This window comes from Coptis chinensis, chromosome 7 (assembly GCF_015680905.1).
Source record: "Coptis chinensis isolate HL-2020 chromosome 7, ASM1568090v1, whole genome shotgun sequence".
In the NCBI taxonomy this organism is placed as follows: domain Eukaryota; kingdom Viridiplantae; phylum Streptophyta; class Magnoliopsida; order Ranunculales; family Ranunculaceae; genus Coptis; species Coptis chinensis.
In genome coordinates, this window is record NC_141462.1 from 22,343,329 (window position 1) to 22,368,319 (window position 24,991).

Below are 24,991 nucleotides of genomic sequence, written 5' to 3' on the forward strand. Positions count from 1 at the left end.
AATGCCGTAAAATTTGCCTAATTTGTGATAAAGGGTTTACATTTGTCAGTTTTATTGGGCTAAATTAATTGATCGAGTACACAGTAATTATAATTCACCAAAAACCCATGCCCAAAATACTTCCAGAAGAGGACGTGCACAGTTGTACGTACTAGTTACTTCTCCAGAAAGCCGGAAAGAAGTAGGAAGATGAAACTACACAAGCGGTATTAGCTTTAGGGTTGTGCCAATTTTGAACTGTGTTCCGCTATTTTCAAGCTTACAGCTCCAGAAGACCAAATTATCCAGACTTCGCACAGGACTATCTGTTTACAAGAGAATACCTCTATGTTGATTGAAAAGAATATCTGTTCGCATAATAAATTAGTGAAAATCCATAGCACTTTTACTTTTTTTTGTTCAAGATACGATCAAAAGAAAACAAATATCCAACAGGTAAAACATGTTCTACAAGTAATTCTGTAATCAGTGTGGAGATCCCCTGGATGACAAATCTAGACGCCAAAACCAGTATAATTTATCACCATTCACTGGACTGTTACAGAGCCATCCTGCTTCATTTTCATGAGGCTGCTCTCAATGTTTCGAAATACAGGTTTATACCTGCAATAAACAATTGCATCTTATTAAATATAGATTAGAGAGCCAAAATGCACGCACAAAGCTGTGACATTAATAGAATAAGCAAACTAAATGTATATAAAAACCCAGAGATTCTTGATAGATTACATGCGTGCAAGGCCATTATATGCTTGAACAGCGTGTTGGAGTTGTGCAGAAAGCTTCATGACCTCAGCAGAAAGTTCCTCTGCTCTACCTTGTTCTTTTGCAAGTTGCCCCTACAAAAATACCACACAAAAATGTATACTGAAAGTTATTACTATTGACGTTTTGAGTTACACAGATTCACAAAATGGGACAGAAGCACTGTACGTCAAATTTGTGTGGTTAAAGCAGGGGAAGGAAGAGAGTCTTTCGGGGTATGTTATAAATTCTAGGAAACATCAAATTAACCCTATTTTGAGAAAAATCTAATAAAACATCAAAATTGATAAGGATAAAAATTATAGTTTTATCCAGTACTTACCTCAAGTAACAAATATTCATCTGTGTAAACTTTAGCACCTACAACATTTCCACGATCTTTCTCAGCTTCAAAAAATCTTGACTGGACCTCTGCGTTACCCATAGGTAGTATGCTAGTCTTTTCAGTTCTTAATTTATCCAGTAAACCACGGAGTTCTTCATTCTGCCTAAGACAGTCTTTGACCTGAAAAAGAAACTAACTGTACTTATTTTATGTAGTAAAGCCTACAATGGCATTTAACAAACTGAAGGGGTTATTATTACAGGTTGCCATATATTACAGAGGACCAATAATTGTTACCAATTTCTCTTCCTTGAAGTTCTTGATCTGCACACCTATGCTACCTCAAAATGCACTTACACCAGATGTGGTTGGAACCTCTTCATCCTTAGAGGCAATCACAGTATCACAGAGAAGAAACAGCAACCACTTTTTATTTTGTTATTATTAGTCTATTACTATTAAAAATTTCTGGGGCTAAGGCAGACCCCTACCTCTGGGATTAAACTGTTAAAAGTTACATACTGTACATTCCAAAGAGTATCATCATTAAAGAGAGGTTCCTGACACAAAGATAGTATAGCCTACCAAGGTTACAGTCCAACGCATTCATGAAATAAGCCCAATCGGTGGCACGCAATAACTATCACAAACAAAAGTTTTCACCTTTTTCACCTTTTGCGACCAAACAAAAGTTTGTCCATTAAAAGAGGACGTGCCTTCCTTTATTGGTTGAGCTCATAATTCACCTTTTTCTTGGTGGACGAATCAAATAAATATAAGGTAATCAGGGTCGTCATATTTTGTCTCGGTAGGATGTACTTTTAGCTTGCTAAAGCAAGCATACCATCCTTAAGTTGTAAGCTTTTCTTGGAAATGAATATATCTTCCATTGACAAAAAACAGAATTCAAAATGGAGAAACTCAATAAATAAATAAGTGGAAATTTGTCTTGTCCTAATTTGTTTGGCCTCTTTCATTTAAAGCATCTTTAAATATGAAAAAGAACAATTTGTGCAATCAAAAGGTAATAACAATACTGTAAGAGATCATATTCATTGATTTCATTCACTCCTTACGTCAATTTAATCAGACACTACAAAATTGCATCAAATAGAAACTCATAATTCTACGCTAAAAGAAATCCGATTCACAAGAGTTTGGGTCCATGTTATACCTAATAGCAACTGAAACTACAAAATGTTTAGAAATTTGATTTTCCAGTTCAACTGAGGTTTTGCAAGCTCGGTGAAAGAGGTTCAACGCATATGAGATGCTCATTGGTATAAACATCATTTTTTATTATTTTGGTTAAGGTTTTCAAAGAGTTAGGATCTGTTTCTTTTCAAGTGGGTAGCTATGATTTGATTAGGAAAATATTGTTATTTTGTAGCTATATTGATTATAATCTAATTCTTTTTAAGTAGGTCATCTAGTTTTACTGCTCTTCGTACAATCGTACATGTTGGAGGAAGCAAAGGATGTCAATACACATATTTTTCTAATTGTAAATATGATCAATATAACAAACATTTTTCTCTTTCCGACTTGAAGCTGTGAAAAATACCTGGTTCTGCCATTGTACCACCACTGCCGTTGCTTCTTCATAAGAGGCCGAGATATTATAATTTTCCTCAAAAAGCCTCTCTATCTCCGAAGATTGTGAGTCGATCTGCCACCACAATTACAAAAATAACTTTTCTTAGGACGGTCAACATATCATACAAATCTTCACAAGGGAATTGAATATGCATTAGTAAGACTTTGTACAAGCCTAAAAGGGGAAAAATAAAAATACCTCCATCAGAAGTTTCTGACGACTATTTTCCAGTCTCTCAACCATGACTGCCATATCATGCAATTGTTTCTCAAGTCTATCCTTGTCTTCCTGCAAAGATATTAAGACAAAAGAACATAAGATTCCTCGACATTCCTGTACTTTAGACCACATCTACTTTATTGAGTTAAGGAGTATTGGGTACATAAAGTGCTTGTGAGATATGCACTTGTAGGAGGTTCCATAAAGCTGTTAGTTTGTTCCTTTGGTAACCTCTTCGGCTCTTACAATAGGTATGACTGTTTCTTTTTAACTTCTTACTAGTAATTATGCACACACGTCGTGCATATTTGTAAATCCAATCTGTTAAAAAGAATAATAACAATTCAATGTAAAGAGGCTCCATAAAGCTGTTAGTTTGTTCCTTTGGTAACCTCTTCGGCTCTTACAATAGGTATGACTGTTTCTTTTTAACTTCTTACTAGTAATTATGCACACACGTCGTGCATATTTGTAAATCCAATCTGTTAAAAAGAATAATAACAATTCAATGTAAAGAGGCTCCATAAAGCTGTTAGTTTGTTCCTTTGGTAACCTCTTCGGCTCTTACAATAGGTATGACTGTTTCTTTTTAACTTCTTACTAGTAATTATGCACACACTTCGTGCATATTTGTAAATCCAATATGTTAAAAAGAATAATAACAATTCAATGTAAAAAAAAGGTCATTCTATATTCATTGATAATTTTGAAATGGAATTTCTACGTGTTATGATATTTGATATTTCTAATATGGGTCTATACGATCATATCCCAAAACAGCTCCACTTTCTATTAACCTCACGTTTCTTTTCTCAGTTGACATGCGTCAATACATTTTACAAGTAAACATAGTGTGAATGACTGTTTTGTCTCTGTGATGGACATAAATGTCACTGCTAAATACCTTTATGTACTAACCAGATAAGAGGTTACATTACGACTTGCCCTTGTGCATCTTCTTAACAAAGTCTCCAAAATGATCCAAAATTATCTATTGGGCTATGATGCACGGATACTCCTAAAATGTCATTGCACCCGTATCAGTCAGGTATGATACTGATACGGGTACTGGATACTTCTAGGGTACTGGAATCCCTGAAATAGACCTGATCCGATAGTTCTACCCCATTAAAATGTAAATTGTTCTTGAGGCTTCAAGCTGTATTGACTTTGACATGTGTTATAATAGCTTTTCACATGTTCCTGACCAACTTTACTCAAAGAACTACTAACATAATTTTCAGAATAGTTATTCTCTAAAAAGTAACTACTTAAGTTAACTTAAAATAAGTACGCAAGTAAAACTTCACCTAGAAAATAAATTCAACCCTAATTTTTTGTGGATATGATATACTCAACATTAATATTATCTCTACAAAATTTCAGCTCATTTGGAAACCTCTAACATTAGCAAACTTTGATTGCAAAAACTCGACATTTTTTTACCTTTAGATTTCTTTTTAAAGATGACAATAATTTTTATCAATGTTAGAGGTTTCCAAATGAGTTGAAATTTTGTGAAGAAGATATTTATGGTGAGTGCTTCATAACCACCAAAAATTAGTTTTAATTCATTTTCTAGGTGAAGTTTTACTTGAGTACTTATTTTAAGTTAACTTAAGTAGCTACTTTTTAGAGAATGACTGTATATATATATATACACACACTAAATATTCATATTAATTAGCCATACCCATAGGCCATACCAATATCCTAATATTTCAAAAAAGTTGTATCGTACCCCGTACTAGTGTCGCCGTATCGGTACCCATACCTGTATCCGTGCATCATAGCTATTGGGTATTGACATCTCTACTATTAAACAAAATTTTAGATTATCAAGTTCAACAACCGTGACAATGTAAATCTACGCTGATACAAACTACCAATGCATATAATCCAGATGTCAACAAAGAGTATCCATAACATTCACAACCATAACAATTAAAAGCCATCATAACCCCCGTATTTTCATAATCTCATCAACCCTTTAGAGCTATAGGATTCAGATTATGTTTCGGTCAACTCCTCTCTTATACAAGTCCAGCTTGTTGATCGGGGTCCCCTTCCACCTCCTCCAAACATGCATCCATAGATTTCATTGCTAGTCCCTCTACCGTAGAGATTTCATGATGGAGAATGGGAACTTTATAAGCATGTTTCTCAAACATACTTGAATAAGCAAAAGGTACACATATTGTTGACATCTCCACAAAATATAAAAAATATCGCGTTTAACAAGTCAAACAACCATGTCAATGTAATAAAAACTGGTAAAACCATAGCAAATTAAGTACCAAAACAGGACCAAAAGCAACCATAATAACCCAACAATCAAAAGAAGCTCTAAAAGTCATATATCAATAATAATAATCCAAATGTCAAATGCAAACCATAAGTTTGCTATTCCCCTAAGGAAGAACATCTTATCTTCCACCCCTCAAAGTGCATAAAAACCATCCTATATTCAGCATTCTTGTAAAACTTCATGATGGCTATATAATACTATAATACACATCCATTGGTAGGTCACAAAATTCCTTTTCCGATTGAGAACATTCAAGCACTGAACCTAAGAAAATGCTTCCATCTCAGCTTTCTCAACATCTATTTTCGCCTTATCAGCCTCCTTTTACTTTTCGGATTTGAAAACCGACCCTTTATCAAATCAACCAGTTCGTGTACCTCAGATGGTGCCTACACTTCTTTTGCGCTTCTTTGAGCTATGTGAGCTGCCAGTAGTGGTATACCCTCCATACTCCCCATGAGATCCGCTAGGCTGGGTACCTTGATCCTGAGTGAAGCCCACATCGGAATAGTAGGAATCATGTATTGATGCCTCTCTAACAGCATTAAGGGGGCTACATTCCCTTAGCACAATTTCAAGAGGGTTTGCATCAAGGTCTTGGGGTACAATAGCTGAAGTACCGACATGCAATATCTCAGATGCCATAGTCGCCTCAAACAAAAGGTACAACTCTTTTCCATCAGCTAAAGGTTTCATTTGGAATTTGTTCGCATATGCTAACCTCTGTCTAAACCAAAGACAGTCAATAAATTTCTTAATTTATGTCAAGTATAAAATGTCTTTATGTATGAATTTTTTCTACTCTGATGCTGGCCAATTGATTGATCTAGTTGCAAGATTGATCCCAGTGCCACTTACTAAGATGATTTCTCCAAGCCATATATACCTCCTTAATCCAGAATCCCTTCGATTCTTCAGCACGACAGCACCATTTGATCAAAATTCAACCCCAATGGTTCACTCAATTCTTCTCTAAAACCTTTTACACAGGCAAGAATTAGTTCTTTCAGGGTATGACCTCATACCTCTCCAAAAACTTATCAAGCTTCCTTAGTCCTTCTACCATGAGAACGCATAATACGCAATTATCCAATCTCAAACAGCATTTGATTTAGTGGAAATTTGAATTTTCGAAAAACCCACCAAATCCCTTATAATAAAGGAGAAAAAAGTAGTAGATATATGAGGCAAAGTGGTACATTCGAGAGGGAGTGGAGAATATCAGAGGGAGATAAACTCTGATATTTCCCGATTGATTTTCCTACCAAGAATGGTGGAAAAGATACAAAACACCCTTAATGAAATTGTGTTCTTTGGAAATTCTTATATCTTTAGGAGTCTTCTCCATCTATCACACACCATTAAGAATTGCTCTAGGCAATGGAAGGATACATGGATTTCACTAATACCACATGAGAGATCCATAATATATGGTCTAAAAGGAAACATACATCAATCCACATATTACTACAGGTAACTTTCTCACATATGAGTTCTACAAAATTGCATAAACTGCTACTAACTGTTATAGCAAATAATTTATTTTAATTTTTTTGGTTTGGGGGGGGGGAGAGCGGAAGCGGAAGGAAAGTAAAAGTGTCTACCATTACTTGTCACTAACTCTTCATATCAATCAACAATTAAGAATTCTTCAAAGTTAAACCAGTAGTCTAATATTACTATACCAAGCTAGTGGAGAGAACATAGAAAATTCTCAACAAAGAATATAATGGTAGGACAAGGCGTACATCTTTTACCTTCGAAAGTTCCTTGTTAGCAGCTTCATCCATAGCTTCTATACCACAAGAGGAAGTCACTTAGGAACTTTAAGAAAAATGGTTTTCTCCAAAATAATACTAAAATCCAAAGCTTGTGTATTGTCTAGTAAGAAGACACCTGAGGTCTTTTTTGATAAAGCTGCAAGTCTTTCTTCCAACTCTTGCTTTTCAACAATAAGCAACGAATTCCTGGATTGCTCCTCTGCTAATATTCGTTGCTCCTGCTGCTGCAGTAGCTTCACTTGCTATTATATAATAAGATGCGTAAAATACAATCAGAAGAGTAACATCAGAAGGAGTAACAACAATAGTGATAACAATAATCTAATAAAATGACCATAATTATAAATCTATTAATGATCATAAATATAAATAATAATAACAAAACAATTAATTAAATAATAATTGAAAAGAAAAAAGATGATAACAAATTAACAATAACAAGTTCCAACCTGCAACTCAGATTTCAAATTGGCCAACTCTTTTTCCATGCTTTGGAAATGATCTTGTGAGATACCCATAGAAGAGATGCCACCAAGTGGATTCATTATTGCTTGTTGCTGTAAAGAATTTAATTCTGCTCTCAAAGCTGCTGCATCTTCCTCAGTCTACAGGAAAAGAATAACAATACGTACATAAATAGACAAAACATCTTTGAGCTAATGTTTGAAACTTAGAAAAGTTAGTAGCTTACGTACTCTGTATTGTTCCTCTTCTGCCTCCTTCAATCTCTTTTTGACCATCCGAAGCTGGGCTGAGAAATCCTCCTATATAGTAAATATCATAATCATGGATAAAGCACTGAATGAAATGAATACGACAGAAAGGTAACTAAAACAAATAGTACGACAATGCATACCCGTGCAGTAACTGCTGCATCTTTTTCCATGGCCACATCCCGGAGAGCTTTCCTCAGTGAGGGCACACTGTTCTGCTCCTGCAATTTACCGAAAAGAGAAGAAAACAATTATCCAACTCACTTATTATTCCTGACTTGTTCCTTTTCTCTTAATGAAAATTAAAATACAAAAGTAAGATACCAAATTTGATACAAGTTACTAGAATAGTACACATTAAGGACCATGAACCAGTTCTTCAATGCATTCCACCTGCAAAAATATTTTCTCTCTTCCCACAATCCCCAATGAAAAGAGAATACTGAACTATTTCATCTGAAATATTTCCGTTTAACCGACCCAATGAGCAAAAATACTCGTTCATGCAGAATGGACAAAAACGATCATCTGATTATGATTGGTACTATTCTCTTACATATTTTGGATTCTTGGGGTACCCAAATATTAGTACATGATATGTAGTTCATATTAGCTTATGTTATGTCACATGTAGGGTAGTCTAGCCTTTTACTCTTTTAACAATGAGTAAGTAAAGACCACTTGTAACATTTTACCATTCTGTGAAAAGAGTTTCTCTCTCTATCTTAATTGGCTCTCTAACAATACTAAGATTAGCAGAACACGTATGTGGATTAGGATAGGATTTACGAAATTATTGAACATCCTAGGGAACCTTTTATGGCATACTTTCTAAAAGAATATAGTGAAAACACTATTTAAGTTTCAATTTAACAAATAATACACGAGAAAAGAATATTACCAGGTCATTCAAACGCTTGTGCAACACATCGTTTTCAATTTCCTTTGCTTGAAGCTGAAAGAGACCCAACAAATACAATCATAACTTGATGGTCATATGTTTTATATCCAATGGGTCGCATTATTATTACCTTGGATATAACAGTCTTGTTTTCTTCTTCCAATTCCATATTCCTCCTTTCAAGAATTTTAATTTGTGATACTAGTCCACTAATATCACTCTGTGACCAAAGTTCCACAATAAAAAATTAAAAAGTCAAAATTAGAAACGGAAAATGAGGAAATTGTACCTCAGAGAGCTGGCCACCACTTTGTGATCTATTGATTCCCACTGCAAGATAAGAAAATAGCATTATTAATAGTAGAGATAAAAAGATTGAAATAGTTAATAATGAAATTGACGTACAAGACGGAAGTGGATTGGAAGAAGATTGGAGATCAGGCCCTGATGATGCTTTGCTTAGTCTTTCTGCCGCTCTTTTTTGACGAATTTCTTCCAACTAATAAAATTTACAATAATAATAATAATAATAAATAATAATTCCATAAACTATAAAATCAGGGGAAGGAAATTTGTACCGTTCGTCTGCCTAGAGTTGCGTGGTGAGACGCCATGCGGGAGACACAATTATTTCATGCGGGAGACATGGACTAATGGAAAGGAAAAGAAAATAAACTCACCCAACATTCAGTTTTTCAGGCCTATGGAAAGGAAATTCTTTCATGGAACCAAGTTCATTGGGGGCCCAGCTTAGCTAAGCCCCGAATTTTTGTTGAAAAAAAGACTTAGGGACTTTTAGAGCAACAATCAATTATTCATTTCTAGGGGTGATTATTTTTTTTAGAGCATCATCAGCTCATTTAAAATTATTTTTTCCATTGGACCCACCCATTTTATTTCTTTTCCTTTGTTAAAATTTTTTAGGAGATTCAAAATGAAAAAGATCAAAACGAATCTCAGGGGTAGTATTGCATCCATTTCGTTGTTATTTTCCATTGTGTGTTTTTAGGAGATCAAAAAACGCTAATCAAGTTGTCCCCGCCCATTCTTTTATATTCCACAAGTTGTTTCCATCAATTCCCTCCATTTTTATGGCGTCAACTCATTTTCGCGCCCATCGTTTCCCTCCACTTTCTACGCTACATATCACAGATGAATCACAGGTGAAGCATCCATCATTTCTTCATCTCCTCTCATCAATCAAATTTTTTATATTTTGTCATGGGTTCTAGTAATCATAATAGCAATTGGTGCGAAAGATTAAGTGAACTAATTTTCGACGACGATGATGAAAATACTGCAATCGTTCAACAAATGCAAAGTGATGCAGTTGTAGTGGCGTCAATGATTTCGGCTTTCAACGCTTTATCTGTACCAAAATGGGGTAGACCTGTTGATGGTAGAGAATACACTAACCGCGATCGTGTTGGTGCGCATGAACGGTTCGTGGCTGATTATTTTACTGATAGACCAACTTATAAAGCAGGTAAGTTTCGTTGTAGGTTTCATATGAGAAGACCACTTTTTAACAATATATTGGAAGTTGTCACTAATTTTGATCCATATTTTAAGCATTCTTGTGATGCTCTTGGTTTACCTGGGGTTTCGGGTTTGGTAAAAATGACAACTGCAATACAGATGCTTGCTTATGGCTGTCCAACTGATTCAATGGATCACTGGATAAAACTTGCTGAGAGTACGGCCCGAGAATCATTTCATCATTTCTACAATGCAATTGTCAACTGTTTTGAAGAACAGTACCTGAGAAGCCCAACGGAAGAAGATGTAACACGTTTGCTTACAGTAGGTGAAGAACGCGGTTGACCAGGTATGTTGGGTAGTTTAGACTGTATGCACTGGGTATGGAAAAATTGTCCAACTGCGTGGTATGGAACTCATTTGGGCCATGCTAGAAAAGCGATTGTGATTTTGGAAGCAGTTGTAGACCAGGAGCTATGGTTTTGGCACACATACTTTGAAATGGTTGGATCATGTAATAATCTTAATGTGTTAGATAATTCTCATTTATTTGATAATTTAGTCAGAGGAACAGCTCCAGCTTGTGTTTATCAAGTTAATAACAATTCTTACAACATGGGCTACTACCTTACTGATGGAATATATTGACCATAGGCTACACTGACTCAAACAATCCCATCTCCTACTACTCCTATGGATACTAACTTTATAAAAGCGCAAGAAGCAGCTCGTAAAGATGTAGAATGTGGTTTTGGTGTTTTACAGGCTAGATTTGCAATTGTTAGCAGACCTGCTCGTCAGTGGGACAGAGGAGCTCTATCCCATATAATGAAGACATGTATTATACTTCACAACATGATTGTTGAGAATGAACGTAATGTACAACTTCCAAAGTGGAAACCACCTTCAGATGAACGGTTGCGGCATGAAGTTGAGAGATCTGAGTAATGACCATCTGTTTATGCAAAACATGGTAGCCAGGACATTAAGTATTCGTTGTAGAGCTACTAATCAACAATTGAAGAATGATCTGGTTGAACATCATTGGGCACGTTATGGTGCACGCCACAACCAAAAGAACAACTAATAAGTTTGTTTAAATTTGTTAACTGTGTTTTTTAAGTGTGATTTCTATATTTTCTGTTAACTGTACTTTCATCAAGTTTGTTTAAGTTTGATTTGTCTTAGTTGAATTTTCTGTTAACTGTGTTTTTTAAGTATGCTTTATGTATTTTCTGTTAAGTGTACTTTTATCAAGTTTGTTTTGTTTAAATAAGATTGTGATTTGTTGAATAAGATTTGCACATACTTGAAATTAAAAACGTTACAACATACTTGGAATTAAAAATGTTACAACATGTTTGGAATTAAAAACGTTACAACATACTTGGAATTAAAAACATTATAACTAAAAATCATCATCTTCATATTCTTCATTTTCATCCCTTAGAAATGGATTGGGAGAGCGTGGTCACGTACCACGAGACTGACTAGCATTGTTTGTTGATCCAGAAGAAGAAAAAGATCCAAACTGTTGAGAATGATGGGTTGGAATGTATGGACTAGGAAGGGTTGGAATGTATGGACTAGGAGGGGTTGGAATGTATGGAGTAGAAGAGGTTAGATAATTAGGAATAGAAGGAGCAGCAGGAATACCTTGTTCTTGTTCAACCCACTTACGATAGGTAGCTGCTTGCTTAGCTTCCCAAAATGTCAGTTGAATACCACTAAACTTGCTTAGATCAAGCATCATGATATCTTGTTCTTTCTGTGTTTCAAGCCTCAATATTTCGTCTTCTTTTTCCTTTTTCATTGAGAGGAACATTTGTCATTTTAGTTCTGTTTGTTCTTGCATATATTTTGCAGTTGTAAGTTGATTGTCTCTGACCTCCTCCAGAGTTTGTGCCATTTGGTGCGCAACTTCATCAACATCTCTTTTCTTAAACTTTCTTCCCTTTGGCCGTTTTTTCTAATTCGGGCACTTCCCTCGATGGTTGACTTTCTTCATATAACGAAATATTGGCTATTCCAATATTGTTAGCGGTTGATCCACCACTGATGCCACCACTAACATCATTACTAGAAGCGGTTCTATGTTTTTTTGAACTACTATCACTTCTAGCTTGATATAAATGATTCCATTTTGGACTTAAAATTAAAATCCAATAACAATGCTCAAATTTAAAATGTTCCTTTTGAACAGTTAAAAAAATAGTACGAGCTCGTGATATTGTATCATCCGCATTAGTACCTGTTAAACACCCAAAACTGTAATATGAAACCCCATTGAGACATATAAATTTGGTTAATTATGTGTTTAATAATCATGAAATAAATATATTTTCGTACTTTTGCAGGTATTCGCAGTAAACATGAAAATATTGGTTAAACCTGCGTTAAAGCACGGGGAACGACGTATATATGAATTCTTCCAAATCAGCCATGTAAAGCCCAACAAATCCGCACAGAAGCATCAAACTTCCGAAGCTCCTACCTCTTGAACTAGGACTCCGAATGCGGCAAGTGAGCTGCTCAGACAATCAGGGAGATGAACTCTACGCATAGGCGGGAAGTTGTAAAATTGCCAAAAGACCGGACCGCCACTAGACTGCACGTGGACCCACTATGCGGGCCCACAAGATTTGATGAGTCATCAATCATGGAGCATATCAAGACAAAAATGCCAAATTATTGGTGCAAAGTTGACACCTTGCATGTAATTAATTAGATTAGGTGTTAATAGTGAAAAAAAGGCAAGGTGTCAGTTTGTTTTAATGTGGTGGTTAAAAATGAAGTAAATGTAGTTTGGTGTTTCACGTGGGAGGAAATGAGATTTCTCTCAAATGGAGAAGAAAACAAAACAAGAGGGGGACAATCCATTTACTCCCTTGACTTCTTTTCCTTTACCATATATTATTTTAATTCCTTAGCCTTAGTTTTTATTTAGTTTTTAGTTTTGAAAAAAATAGCTTGTAATAGTTTTAATAGAGGAAACATTGTGTTCCTCTTGAAAAATTCTCACTTCTTCATGCAAGTGAGTTTATAAATAGATAACTTCTTTTTTTTGCTCTCTCTCTTTTTACATTCCACACTTATTTTAGTTTTAGCCCAAGGATCATGAGCTAAACTTTCCCTTTGTGGGGAGTTAATAATACTCATGTGAGGGAAAATTCTTGTTATTTTGGTTTAGTAAGTTGTTTAGGAATAACAACTAGACCTACATCCTATCCCAAAATGATAGTTGGTGTAGAGTCTAGTTAGGGATCAAGTGATGAGCTTAGAGATAAGTCATTGCTTTGGTTCCACATGCTAGCATGTATGAGCTTAGAGATGAGTCATACATGTTAGGGATGAAGTTTTCTTTTAGTAAGACTTGTCTATGAGTTCTAGGAAGATAAAAATATACTTACAAAAATCAAATAACAAAAGTTATCTTCACATGAGGAGAATTAACTCTCCACTTTTGTTTTAGTAAAATTTTATTGTGTCTTAGTTACATGATTACGTAACTTAATGTTTTTTAATTTTTGTGTAGTAAATAAACCAAGTATGTAGTATTAATATAATCATAGCTAAACTTACTCACTAGTTCCCTAAAAGAGTAAAAACCAAGTTGTAAGTGGTCCTAGAAATTTAGGTTGGTTCGAATCCCTACTCCAATTTTATATGAACACGAAGATCGTGAGTAAGGAAAAATATCTTTGAATTCGCACTTTCGCCAAAGAAGAGATTCAAATATCTAACGTAGCAAAATGCTTATATCAAAATGGCGCCGCTGCCATTCTAAAGACCCAAGAACCTGTGCTTGCAAACTGGAATTGGTCCAAGGGGAAGCCCCCACGCTCATCCTTTCATATATTTCTTTTTCTTATGTTTTCTTCGTTTTTTTTTTTAAATTTCCCGCGTTTTTGCTACTGATCCACATAATGTTTTTGGTTGTACTGACAGGTTTCAAATACTAGGACCGGGAAACTAGGCTACAACAACCACTAAGCTTATTGTAAAACATTTGGTCTGCTGTGCATGTTTCTTTTATTTGGTGGAGTTGCGAGAAACTTGCAGGTTCAAATTTTTCAATATTTTTGCATGCTTCACATGTATGTAGTTATTATGTCGTAGTTAATGGACTATATTTTGCGTATTAGTTTAGTACTATGCATGAATCATGTGAATACGCTTGTGAATATATATATGCGGTTAAGTGGTCATGAATTACATATTAATGTATATATACATACAAATGGTACTGTTTTTTGTTGATATATATGTATATATATATATATATATATATATATATATATATATATATATATATATATATATATATATAAGTCACATGTTTAGCATATATATTACCGTATGAGTGGTTATTTGCATGTTGGCATATATAACTTAGGAGTTATACATAGTAATTAGGGTGTGTTTTGGTATTTTGGCCATAACTTAGGCTACGGTTCTCTGAATCACGCGTGTAAGCTCAATTCGGAAAAATCTTGACAACGCGCACGCCGTCACCAACGAAGGTCCCCTCAATGTAGTATGCAATACAAGAGTCGTATTTTAGAGTCGTATATGCTAAAAATTGTGTTATACTAAAAATTGTGTTGTCCTTCTTGGTGGAGGTCATTTTTTAGGTCAAAATCAACTGTTTTTCCCTCCAAAATCATCATTTTAGAAAATTGTGTTGTTTAATAAGTCGATTTTGTCATGAAAGAGAAGAACATTCCAACGAGGGTTAAAATCTGAGTTGGGTAAGTTGTTTCTAAACCCTAAGGGGTGAAGCTGCTCTCTATATGACACTTGCAATCTCAATGAGTATTGACGAAATCGAATTATTATGCAATACAAGAGTCGTATTTTAGTCTAAGTAAAATACGTCGCCTGTTTAGTTTACGTTTTCACATATTAGTATATATATGCGTACGTATAATATTTTCACATGCTATCGTATCTAAATACGTATGAGTAATTCAAATTTGCCTGTAACTGTAGATATACATCTACACAATATCGATTTACAAATTAGCGTACATATACGTATTACTGATATATATTTGCCTGTACGTATGGAAATATTTATCGATGATACAACCTTGCTTATTCGTATAGCTATACGTATGAGTAGAGTATCTTCACATGCTACTGCATCTAGTATTGTATGAATAGATCGTATTTATATACTTGTATTTTCACCTTTGCATAAATCTTAAAAATATATATATAAAAAAAAAAATAAGAACGACCTTGCATAAATTTTAATTCCATAAATCTTAATCATATTCCAACGGTGTCTAGGAAACTTGACAGATTGAGGTTACTTAATTAGAACCGTGCTTACACGGAAATCCTCCCTCATATCTCTCTTGTAACCTGGCCGTTAGTTTATGCACACGTATTCCTCGCTTCACTGCTACATTAGCAGCAGCTTAGGCCTACGTTGTCCAACTCTAATACTTCAAGAGAATCATAAAACTCAAGTAATAATAAATTCCTTCTATAAATTAGATCTAATTTTATGCTTGTATGAGATTAAGGTCTGGTTCCACTAAAGAATTTGAATATATCTATCGTCGAAAAAAATACGATAAGCAATTGCGCAAGTTCTCACCTAAAAATTGTTCTTCTTCTGTTAATTACCTTCATCAAGATCCTTCGTTACCATTACCTTCTGTCGTAATGGCCGATGATCCTCCACCAACTGAGAAGCCCCTGTCAGACTTCTATACTGCATTACAGGAAGGACCTTCTTCCTGCATCAAACTTGAGGACATTGTCGGTGATTTTCGTATCCCGCCAAACGTTTTTAGTTTGTTACCTATGTATCATGGTTTGGATCACGAAAAACCGTACAATCATCTTCGTAGACTTCAACAAGTGGCCACAACATTTCACCATCCAGCTGTCTCTAAGGAACAACTCTTGTTTCAGCTATTTCCATTCACTTTAGCAGAAAAAGCGTCAATTTGGCTTCCAGGACAACATCCACAATCCATAGACACATGGAATAAACTTGTTCAAGCTTTCATGCTTCAATTTTACACTCAAAAGAAAACTACTAAAATGCTTCAGAAAATTCAATTCTTTCGTCAAAATCCTCATGAATCCTTTACGAAAGCATGGAGTCGCTTTACTGATCTTCTTTTAGAATGTCCTCATCACCAACTAGACAAAGTCGTCCTTGTTCGTTCCTTCTTTAATGGACTTTATGATCACCAAAAAGAAACTCTTGATATAATGAACGGTGGTTGCTTCATGGACAAAGGAGCTACTGAAGCATATACTTTTCTTGAAAAACAAGTGAAAAAAGGTACACACTGGGGTAACACTGAGTCGTCTAGATCATTAAAAGATACTGTAACAAAGGCTACATCTATTTTTGAGGTAAAACCCGATCCTGAATTAAAAAATTTGATAGAAACCCTAACTAAAAAAGTAGATGCCCTTGCAGTTCAAGTAAATGATCAACTCCCAAAATAGGTCATGAACATTGACACATCCCCATGTGTTCTTTGTCTCAGTCCTAACTATCCTGATGCTTATTGTCCCTTGTTATATGCCTCCCCTTCTCAACCATCAGAAGAGGCATGTGCATTCAACATTCCAAATGCACCTTGGCAACAGCATCCGAATTTCGCTTGGTGCCAGAATAACCAATAGCTGGGGGCTCCTCCAGGTTTCGCTAATCCACCTGTTCGACCAACCAACAACTTTATTCCATACCGCCAAGGAAATAATCAACAATACCAACAAAGTCAGAATCAATTTCAAAATACTTCGGATGCTAACTATCAAACCAACCGTGGCCTTGTTCCAAACCCAATCCAAATCCCAACTATAATCAACAACTTCAAAGAATAATCGTGATCTAGTACACATTTGCACAACCCGCGCCACTCGTTACGGATAGGACAAGTGAGACTTTCTTAGCTTACATGAACCAACAATCTCAAATTTTAACGCGTCTATCCAACAATCACTTCAACAATTAGCGTAAGAAAAGAGTTAGAAAAGCGTGTTTCCTGGACAAGCAGTTTCAAACCCTAAGCCAGCAAACACTGCCTTTGAACTCACCAATGCACCTGGTACAAGTACTCCCAACCAAGGTGAGGTGCACGCAATCACTACTCTTCGATCTGGAAAAGCGTAGACAATCAAATACACGATGCGGATGATCAACCAAAGGAATTTGACGGTTCAAATGAATCTATTTCCAATAATGAACCTACGGAGGATTCACCAAATACAACAAAGTCAACATCTCATAATTTAGGAAACAAGCAAGCGGACCCCTTTGCCAAATTCCGCCCTAAGGCACCATTTCCTGCACGCTTGACAAAGAATAAACCTGATGAGAATTTTGCTGAAATTTGAGAGACTTTTCAGAATTTGAAAATCAACTTACCTTTTCTCGACACCTTAAAGTTATTGCCAAAACATGCAAAATTTCTGAAAGATATGTGCACCACAAAAAGGAGAACTAATGTTCCTCAACAAGCGTTCCTCATCGAACAGTTTCCATCCATCACCGAACACAATGGTATAGTTAAATACAAGGACCCTGGTAGACCAACGGTTCCATGCACCTTAGGTGACAAATATACAACTACTGCGCTACTACACCTAGGAGCTAGTGTGAACTTACTTCCATATTACTTATTTAAACAACTAGGTCTTCATGAGCTGAAACCTACCACCATGACTCTACAGTTAGCCGATCGTTCTATTAAGTATCCAAAAGGAATTGTGGAAAACGTCCTTGTAAAAGTCCAAGACTTTTTCTATCTTGTAGATTTTGTTATTTTGGATACAGAAGTTGCATGTGATTCCATTCCTATCATCTTAGGACGTCTGTTCCTAGCAACTGCTAATGCTCTTATTAACTGTAGGGATGGTTCCATGACCATGTCCTTCGGAAATCTTTCGGTCGAGGTAAATGTGTTCAAGATGATGAAACAAATTCCAGAGCCTGACATTGATGGTGAGGTGAACAGGGTTGATAGCATTGTGCAAGAGTATTTAACAAACACTTTTCCTGAAGATGAAGTATACCAATTTCTTTCCTTTAGCGATTCTGAATTTGAGGAGGATGATTATACACAAGAAGTAAATGAGTTATTAGAGTCAATACCATTATTTGATCCTACGACCATGATGTCCAGTGATTTGGATGAACATCAATCTGTTTACTCTATGGACGATGACTTTTCTCAAGAATCTCTAATACCCACTCCACCCACCCCTGACTTAAAACCTCTTCCTTTGGAATTAAAATACGTACATCTTGATCCAGATAGCAGTCATTCAATTATTATATCATCTCAATTGACTGATGATCAAGAATCCCGTTTAATAGATGTCATTCAACAACACCGTTCTGCTATTGGATGGTCCCTCGATGACATTAAGGGTATTGACCCTAATGTATGCACCCATCGCATACATCTTGAAGAAAATGCTAAGACGCCGTGTGAACCGCAGCATCGTCTAAACCCAACCATGAAAGATGTGGTACGGGAGGAAATTTTAAGATTATTCGATGCAGGTATTATTTACCCTATATCCGATAGTATTTGGGTGAGTCCAGTACACGTTGTTCCAAAGAAATCTGGCATTATAGTTGTGCGCAATGATAAAAATGAATGCATCTCCGCTCGTATTCCAATGAAATGGCAAATATGCATTGACTATCGCAAACTTAATGCAGTAACTCGTAAGGTTCACTTTCACTGCCCTTCATCGATCAGATGCTTGAACGGTTAGCCGGTTATGCATATTACTGTTTTCTTGATGGTTATTCAGGATATTTTCAGATAGTCATAGATCCTGCTGATCAAGAAAAGACTACGTTCACCTGTCATTTTGGTACATTTGCATATAAACGAATGCCTTTCGGCCTTTGCAATGCACCTGGTACTTTCCAACGCTGCATGCTTCATATTTTCAGTGATATGGTTGAACGTTTTATGGAAGTATTCATGGATGACTTCTCAATACATGGAGATTCTTTCGATAGCTGTCTATCAAATCTTGAAAAGGGCTTTACACGTTGTGAAGAGAAAAACCTTGTTCTTAATTGGGAAAAATGTCATTTCATGGTTAAAAAATGAATAGTTTTAGGACATATCATTTCAAAAGATGGAATCGAAGTCGACAAAGCTAAGATAGAAAAAATTGCTTCACTTCCTATACCAAAAACAGTTCGCGACATTCGTGCATTTTTAGGACACACAGGTTTCTATAGGAGATTTATTCAAGATTTCTCAAAGGTTGCTCGACCTTTAACCAATCTCTTGCTTAAATATGTCGTTTTTTACTTCAGTTTCAATTGCAAACAACCTTTTGAGACTTTAAAATCCGCCTTAACTACTGCTCCGATAATTCAACCACCTGATTGGTCTAAACCTTTTGAATTAATGTGTGACGCGAGTGACTATGCTATTGAGTCGCATCTAGGGCAACGCCGAGAAGATAAGCCAATTGTCATTTACTACGCGAATAAAACCCTTAATGAAGCTCAATGTAACTATACAACCACTGAGAAAGAGTTTCTCGCTGTTGTATATGCCTTGGATAAGTTTCGTCTTTACCTAGTGGGTTCTTCCACAATTGTCTACACTGACCATGCGGCGCTTCGTTACCTATTAGCGAAAAAAGATGCAAAACAGAGGTTGATCTGCTGGATTCTCCTCTTGCAAGAATTTACTCTAGAAATTAGAGATAAAAAAGGTTGTGAAAATGTGGTTGCCGACCATTTATCAAGATTTGTCAGTGATATTGATACTGATACCGAACCTATCTGTGATTCCTTTCCGGATGAATACTTATATTCCATTTTTTCGTCCCCCTAGTACGCTGACATAGTAAATTACTTAGTTACCGAGGAAGTACCTTCATCTTGGTCTCGTAATGACCGAAAAAAGTTCTTAACCACTGTGAAATTTTATTTCTGGGATGATCCCTACCTCTTCAAGTATTGTTTCGACCAACTAATCCGTCGTTGCATTCTCGACTGGGAAAACAATGACGTGTTATCCTTCTGCCATGAACAATCTTGTGGTGGTCATTTTAGTCGTAAAAAACAGCGGCCAAGGTTCTACAATGTGGATTTTATTGGCCAACACTGTTTAGAGATGCACATGAGCATTGCAAAGCATGCAACCGCTGCAAGCAGCTAAAACGCATTACTCAACGCAATATGATGCCTTTAAATCCCATTTTAATTGTGGAAATCTTTGATGTATGGGGCATCGACTTCATGGGTCCCTTTCCAAATTCCCATGGTTTCCTTTACATACTGGTAGCAGTTAACTATGTGTCAAAATGGATTGAGGCATTGGCATGTCGTGCTAATGATCATAAAACTGTCGTTTTTTTCGTAAAAGAAAATATTTTCTCTCGATTTGGCGTTCCATAAGCTATTATTAGTGATGGGGGAAAATATTTCTGTAATAAAATTTTTGAATCATTAGTAAAGAAATATGGAGTCTCGCATAAAGTGGCAACTCCGTATCATCCTCAAACCAGTGGCCAAGTAGAAGTCTCTAATAGAGAGATCAAATCCATTTTGGAAAAAACTATTAATCCATCTAGAAAAGACTGGTCTCTACGATTATCTGATGTCTTGTGGGCATACAGAACAACTTTTAAGACACCTATAGGGATGTCTCCTTATCGCCTCGTTTTTGGAAAACCTTGTCACCTGCCGGTTGAACTTGAGCATCGTGCTCTATGGGCCATCAAAAGCCTCAATTGTAATCCGAATGCGGCAGGCACAAAGAGAAAATTGCAGTTAAATGAGCTCGAGGAAATTCGGAGTGATGCCTCTGATCTCTCGAAATCTTATAAAACCAACATGAAAAGAGTGCATGACAAGCACATATTGAGAAAAGATTTCAAAGTTGGTCAAAAAGTTTTGTTGTACAACTCAAGATTACATATTTTTCCAGGAAAATTAAAAACTCGATGGTATGGTCCTTTCATTGTCTCTGATGTCACCCCTTATGGGGCTATATCTTTGAAAAACGTAAATGATGATAGCGAATTTAAAGTAAATGGCCAACGCGTTAAACATTATCATGAGTTGCACTCTCCAGATGTCGAAGAGACTCTTCTCAAAGATCAGTCTACACAGACTAATAAATTCACTGGTGTACTTCTTTCCATGTGATATAAACAGGGAAAGTATGCCATTAGGGTAGACGGGCCCTCTTCTATTTCTTTTCTAAAAATCCCTAGAGTGTGTGGTTGCAAGCGCCGGAACCTTAGTCCACAAAAACTCTACTTCATAACTGAGTATAAATGTCTTATGTTAATCGAGCAAACGTGCCTTATGGTAAACAATGGGTTCCAAAAATTTCACTCCCTCCTTCTCTTCCCTTTTCTATTCTCTTCCTCGCGAACTTCAGCTCATCATTTGGTGTAAATCTCACCCATCTTGAATAGGTAATAGTCGTAGTACTTTTGCTCGAAAGCGACGGGCGAAAAGGATGGGGTGGTGTATGAATTGTCAAACACCTTTCTGTCCAGGTCTTGATCTACTATCATATATGAGCCGGTATAAGGTATATTATTGTCTGATACCAGTTCAGCAGAATAAACTTTGTCATCGTCCCGTTGCTCCCACAGGTTGGGATTCGTCTTGAAAATCTGACGTTAAAAGACTCACATTCGTCTTGAGGATCTAACATAAAAAGACTCAACATGTATATACTCGTTTTTTTTTTTTATCTTTCCCTTAGTACCAAGCATGGTGCCCAAAGAGAGTTGTGATATGCAACATCAGACATTTCCTAATTCGTGTGGGCAATGGATTCCACCCAGGCCAACCCCGATCGGTTTTCTATGTGACTGTATTTCGGGGCGGTTTGAGGCTATATTATATGTACTAAGGGTAATATTATTATTAGACCATTGCACATTGGTTAGGGATGGTATCGTCCTGAACCCTAGGCCCCCAAAACATAAAGGTTAAGCCACAGTCTGGTTGGATTGGGTTTGCCCCAGAGCCGACTTGAAAGTTGCCTGATTTAAGCTGTTTGTGGTGTTTTGTTTTTTTTTGACTGCCGGTGTTGTCGACGCGTTCCTCTCGACTTGTACATTTGTATATAAAATTTGTAAATAAATAAAAACTTCTTAAAAAAATAATAAAATGGGGGGTTGCGTTCTGTTTTTTACAAGATTCAACACCCCCACCCCCAAATAAAAATAAAAAGGTTTGAATATGCCTTAGCCATACTCCATTGGATGGCATTTTTAATGCCGATCATTTTCACATCTCATTCATTCAATTTGGAATTAAAACGAAGCAAAATTTCACGTTTGAAATTTCGAGACACTTCAGAACATAAGGGGAATTTCTAGAAATCATTTGGCTTGGGCCGAAAATTAGAACCCGACCCAAATCACGAGTCAAAACCCAACGGACTGATCCCAACGGTCAGATTTTCCATTATAAATCTAACTCTCCTCTTCCATTTTCACTCATCCCCTTCTCTCGCTCTTCACAAATTCTCATTTTCTTCAACATAATGAATCAACTTGAGCGATGGGAAAAGGAGCAACGTGAATGGGCTGTAACAATATTCGTGATAACTGTATTTATCATTGTTCCATTGTCGCTCATGCATAGCATGCTCTAGAATATCTAGATCTATGTAACCGATATCTTTCTTTCCCTTTGTCGCTTTGTATATTACTATGGTGTGTTAAATAATTCTCCACCATTTGTACGGGTTACGTATTAAATGGAGAAGTCCGTATTAAATATTTGTGTGTATTAGTTGTATTTTTACCTATTAAAAAAAAACACAACAACTAAGAAAAACCATAACAAAGAAATTACCATCTAATTCTATCTCTACTCATGGTGTTCATAGAAGAAGACAAGACGCTACATGGGTATGCGATAACACTTGTCACACACGAACTCGGATTATTCTATCCATATTTTATTTCTTGAGGCATGATCATAAATTCTGAAATTATGGGTAGGTCTAAGCGCAATGTGAAACCTTCCCCATACTTTCTATCATTTTAACATCTCATTAATTGTTTGTGGAAATCGACATGAAAAGAGTTACTATGGATACCCATTGTTGCTGTTCATAAAGGTCGGTGTCACAACAACACATGAGTCACTTGTGTTTTCATATATTAATTTTGGATTTACCTAAACTTGGAATCGATTGGTACGGGACTCATAAATTGCCTATAAATCTCTTCTTTTAAGCCATTCTCTTTCAAGCATTTTTCACTATACTTCTCTCCGTAATACTTCCAAATGGATCAACCAAGAAAAATAATGCCTGAGAAAGACTACTTGATTTTTTTTGAAGATGGCCGGTTTTCTCCTTATTTTGACGGGGGAAATTGTCGAGGATGGACGCCTCTTCCATATCATTCAGCAGCTGGTTATTCCCAAGAATTGGTTATGATGTTCTACCAATTTAGCGGAACTGAAAATGGAAAATACTATTTCAATGCCTATGGACAACGATTGGAATTGACTAGAGAAATTATCTTCGACATACTTCAAATCCCAATGAATACCCAGGAGTTCCTTTTTCCAGAGTCATCATTTGATTCCGTCAAAACTTTACTATGAGCTATCGTATCCCATGGCGAAGTCGTAAATAGACATTACGTTGTTCTTCAATGCTCTTTGAAACAGAATCAACGAGTTGTGCTCCACTGGTTGGGACACAATGTGGTAGGTACATCATACCAATCAGAAGTCACAAAGTCTCAACTTCACCTACTTTGGGTTTTGCAGACTCAAAGGGATGATTTTTGTCTAATCCAACACCTCTCGAACGCGATCACCAGGAAAACAAAAAGGTCAGCACCTCTACCTACTTTAGTCACGCAGATTATGATGCGTTGGGGTTATCCAATAATTTCTCCAGAGACACCCCTTCAAAGAGCAAATATTAGTGTGCTCCAAATAGACTACTCCGTTGGTTTTTGGACTCTTGACACTCTGACAGATGAACAGAACGACCCAAGCTCAAACTCTGAACTTTTCTTTGATGAAAATGCCATGATAAACATTTTTAATCCCATGGAAGGCATTCAATTTCTTCATCACGGCATGCGGGAACTATACGCTCGTCAGAATATCATCATTACAACTTTTAAGGAATTCCAATAACGTCAAGTAATGCATGATGTTGAACAGGAGAAAATCTTGGAAAATCATTCTCAGTCCTTACAAAATCAAGCTCTCCTAATGGAAAATCAAACTACACTCTCTGCCAGCCAAGGGGACATTGAGGATTCGCACAACAAATTGAAGAACTAAACACTGTGGTGCATGATATGCGTCTCCAGTAGCATCATAATAATCCATGATTTTCTTATTGAATAAAAATGGAATAATAATACTAAGTGAGTAAATAAATAATCGTATATATTATTACGTTTTCGTCGTATTATTAATTTTGTTCTTATCTTTGTGTCATCTTTTGTAAGAAATGCTTGCTAGAATCATGCATTTACGTTGTGACTAACTAATTTTAACATGTGATTTTCAATGTCATTACAGGAGGGTTTATTTTCTTCCATACTCATTTATCCATCCAGTTGCCTTTCTCATTGCTCATTTCTTTACTTCATCCACCATGGCATCTTCATCAAATATTGCTTCTTCATCAAACATGACACCTCCAAAACTCATTCCTGAGCAATCCTTTCAGTCTATGATGGATTCCAATACTTATGGCCATCTCTTCAGTGACTACATCACTAACATTGGGTGGTCTTCCCTAGTTCTTCAACCTGACCAAACTTATTCTTCGAGTTTGGCCGCATACTTTTATGCTAATATGGAGGACACACCATCATTCAATCATGCGCATGGCTTCTACTTAGACGGGTTCACAATCCTAGTTGGTGACACACATTAT

General features: G+C 36.2%; 2 protein-coding genes across 5 annotated transcripts; one reads left to right on the forward strand and one right to left on the reverse strand.

Moving 5' to 3' along the window:
* Nucleotides 1–308: 308 nt before the first annotated feature.
* On the reverse strand, nucleotides 309–9,470 carry LOC147486633 (myosin heavy chain-like protein). Of its 4 annotated transcripts, none has more exons than XM_086569929.1 (15): nucleotides 9,188–9,470; nucleotides 9,015–9,108; nucleotides 8,899–8,939; nucleotides 8,740–8,829; nucleotides 8,610–8,663; nucleotides 7,852–7,929; nucleotides 7,691–7,759; nucleotides 7,445–7,600; nucleotides 7,111–7,237; nucleotides 6,972–7,009; nucleotides 2,886–2,975; nucleotides 2,655–2,759; nucleotides 1,088–1,270; nucleotides 730–839; nucleotides 309–603 (listed from the first exon to the last, which is right to left on the reverse strand). In XM_086569929.1, the coding sequence occupies exons 1-15, from the start codon at nucleotides 9,221–9,223 to the stop codon at nucleotides 528–530; spliced, it is 1,347 nt and encodes a 448-aa protein (XP_086426055.1). In that variant the 5' UTR covers nucleotides 9,224–9,470; the 3' UTR covers nucleotides 309–527. The 4 variants fall into 4 exon arrangements, with proteins under 4 accessions (XP_086426055.1, XP_086426053.1, XP_086426056.1 ...); XM_086569927.1 differs by having other exon boundaries at nucleotides 6,963–7,009; XM_086569930.1 differs by having other exon boundaries at nucleotides 6,972–7,006; nucleotides 9,188–9,264.
* Nucleotides 9,471–9,830: 360 nt separating this feature from the next.
* LOC147486634 (uncharacterized) lies at nucleotides 9,831–10,433 on the forward strand. Its single transcript, XM_086573796.1, has one exon. It carries the CDS (start codon nucleotides 9,831–9,833, stop codon nucleotides 10,431–10,433), a length of 603 nt encoding a protein of 200 aa, XP_086429922.1.
* Nucleotides 10,434–24,991: the final 14,558 nt, after the last annotated feature.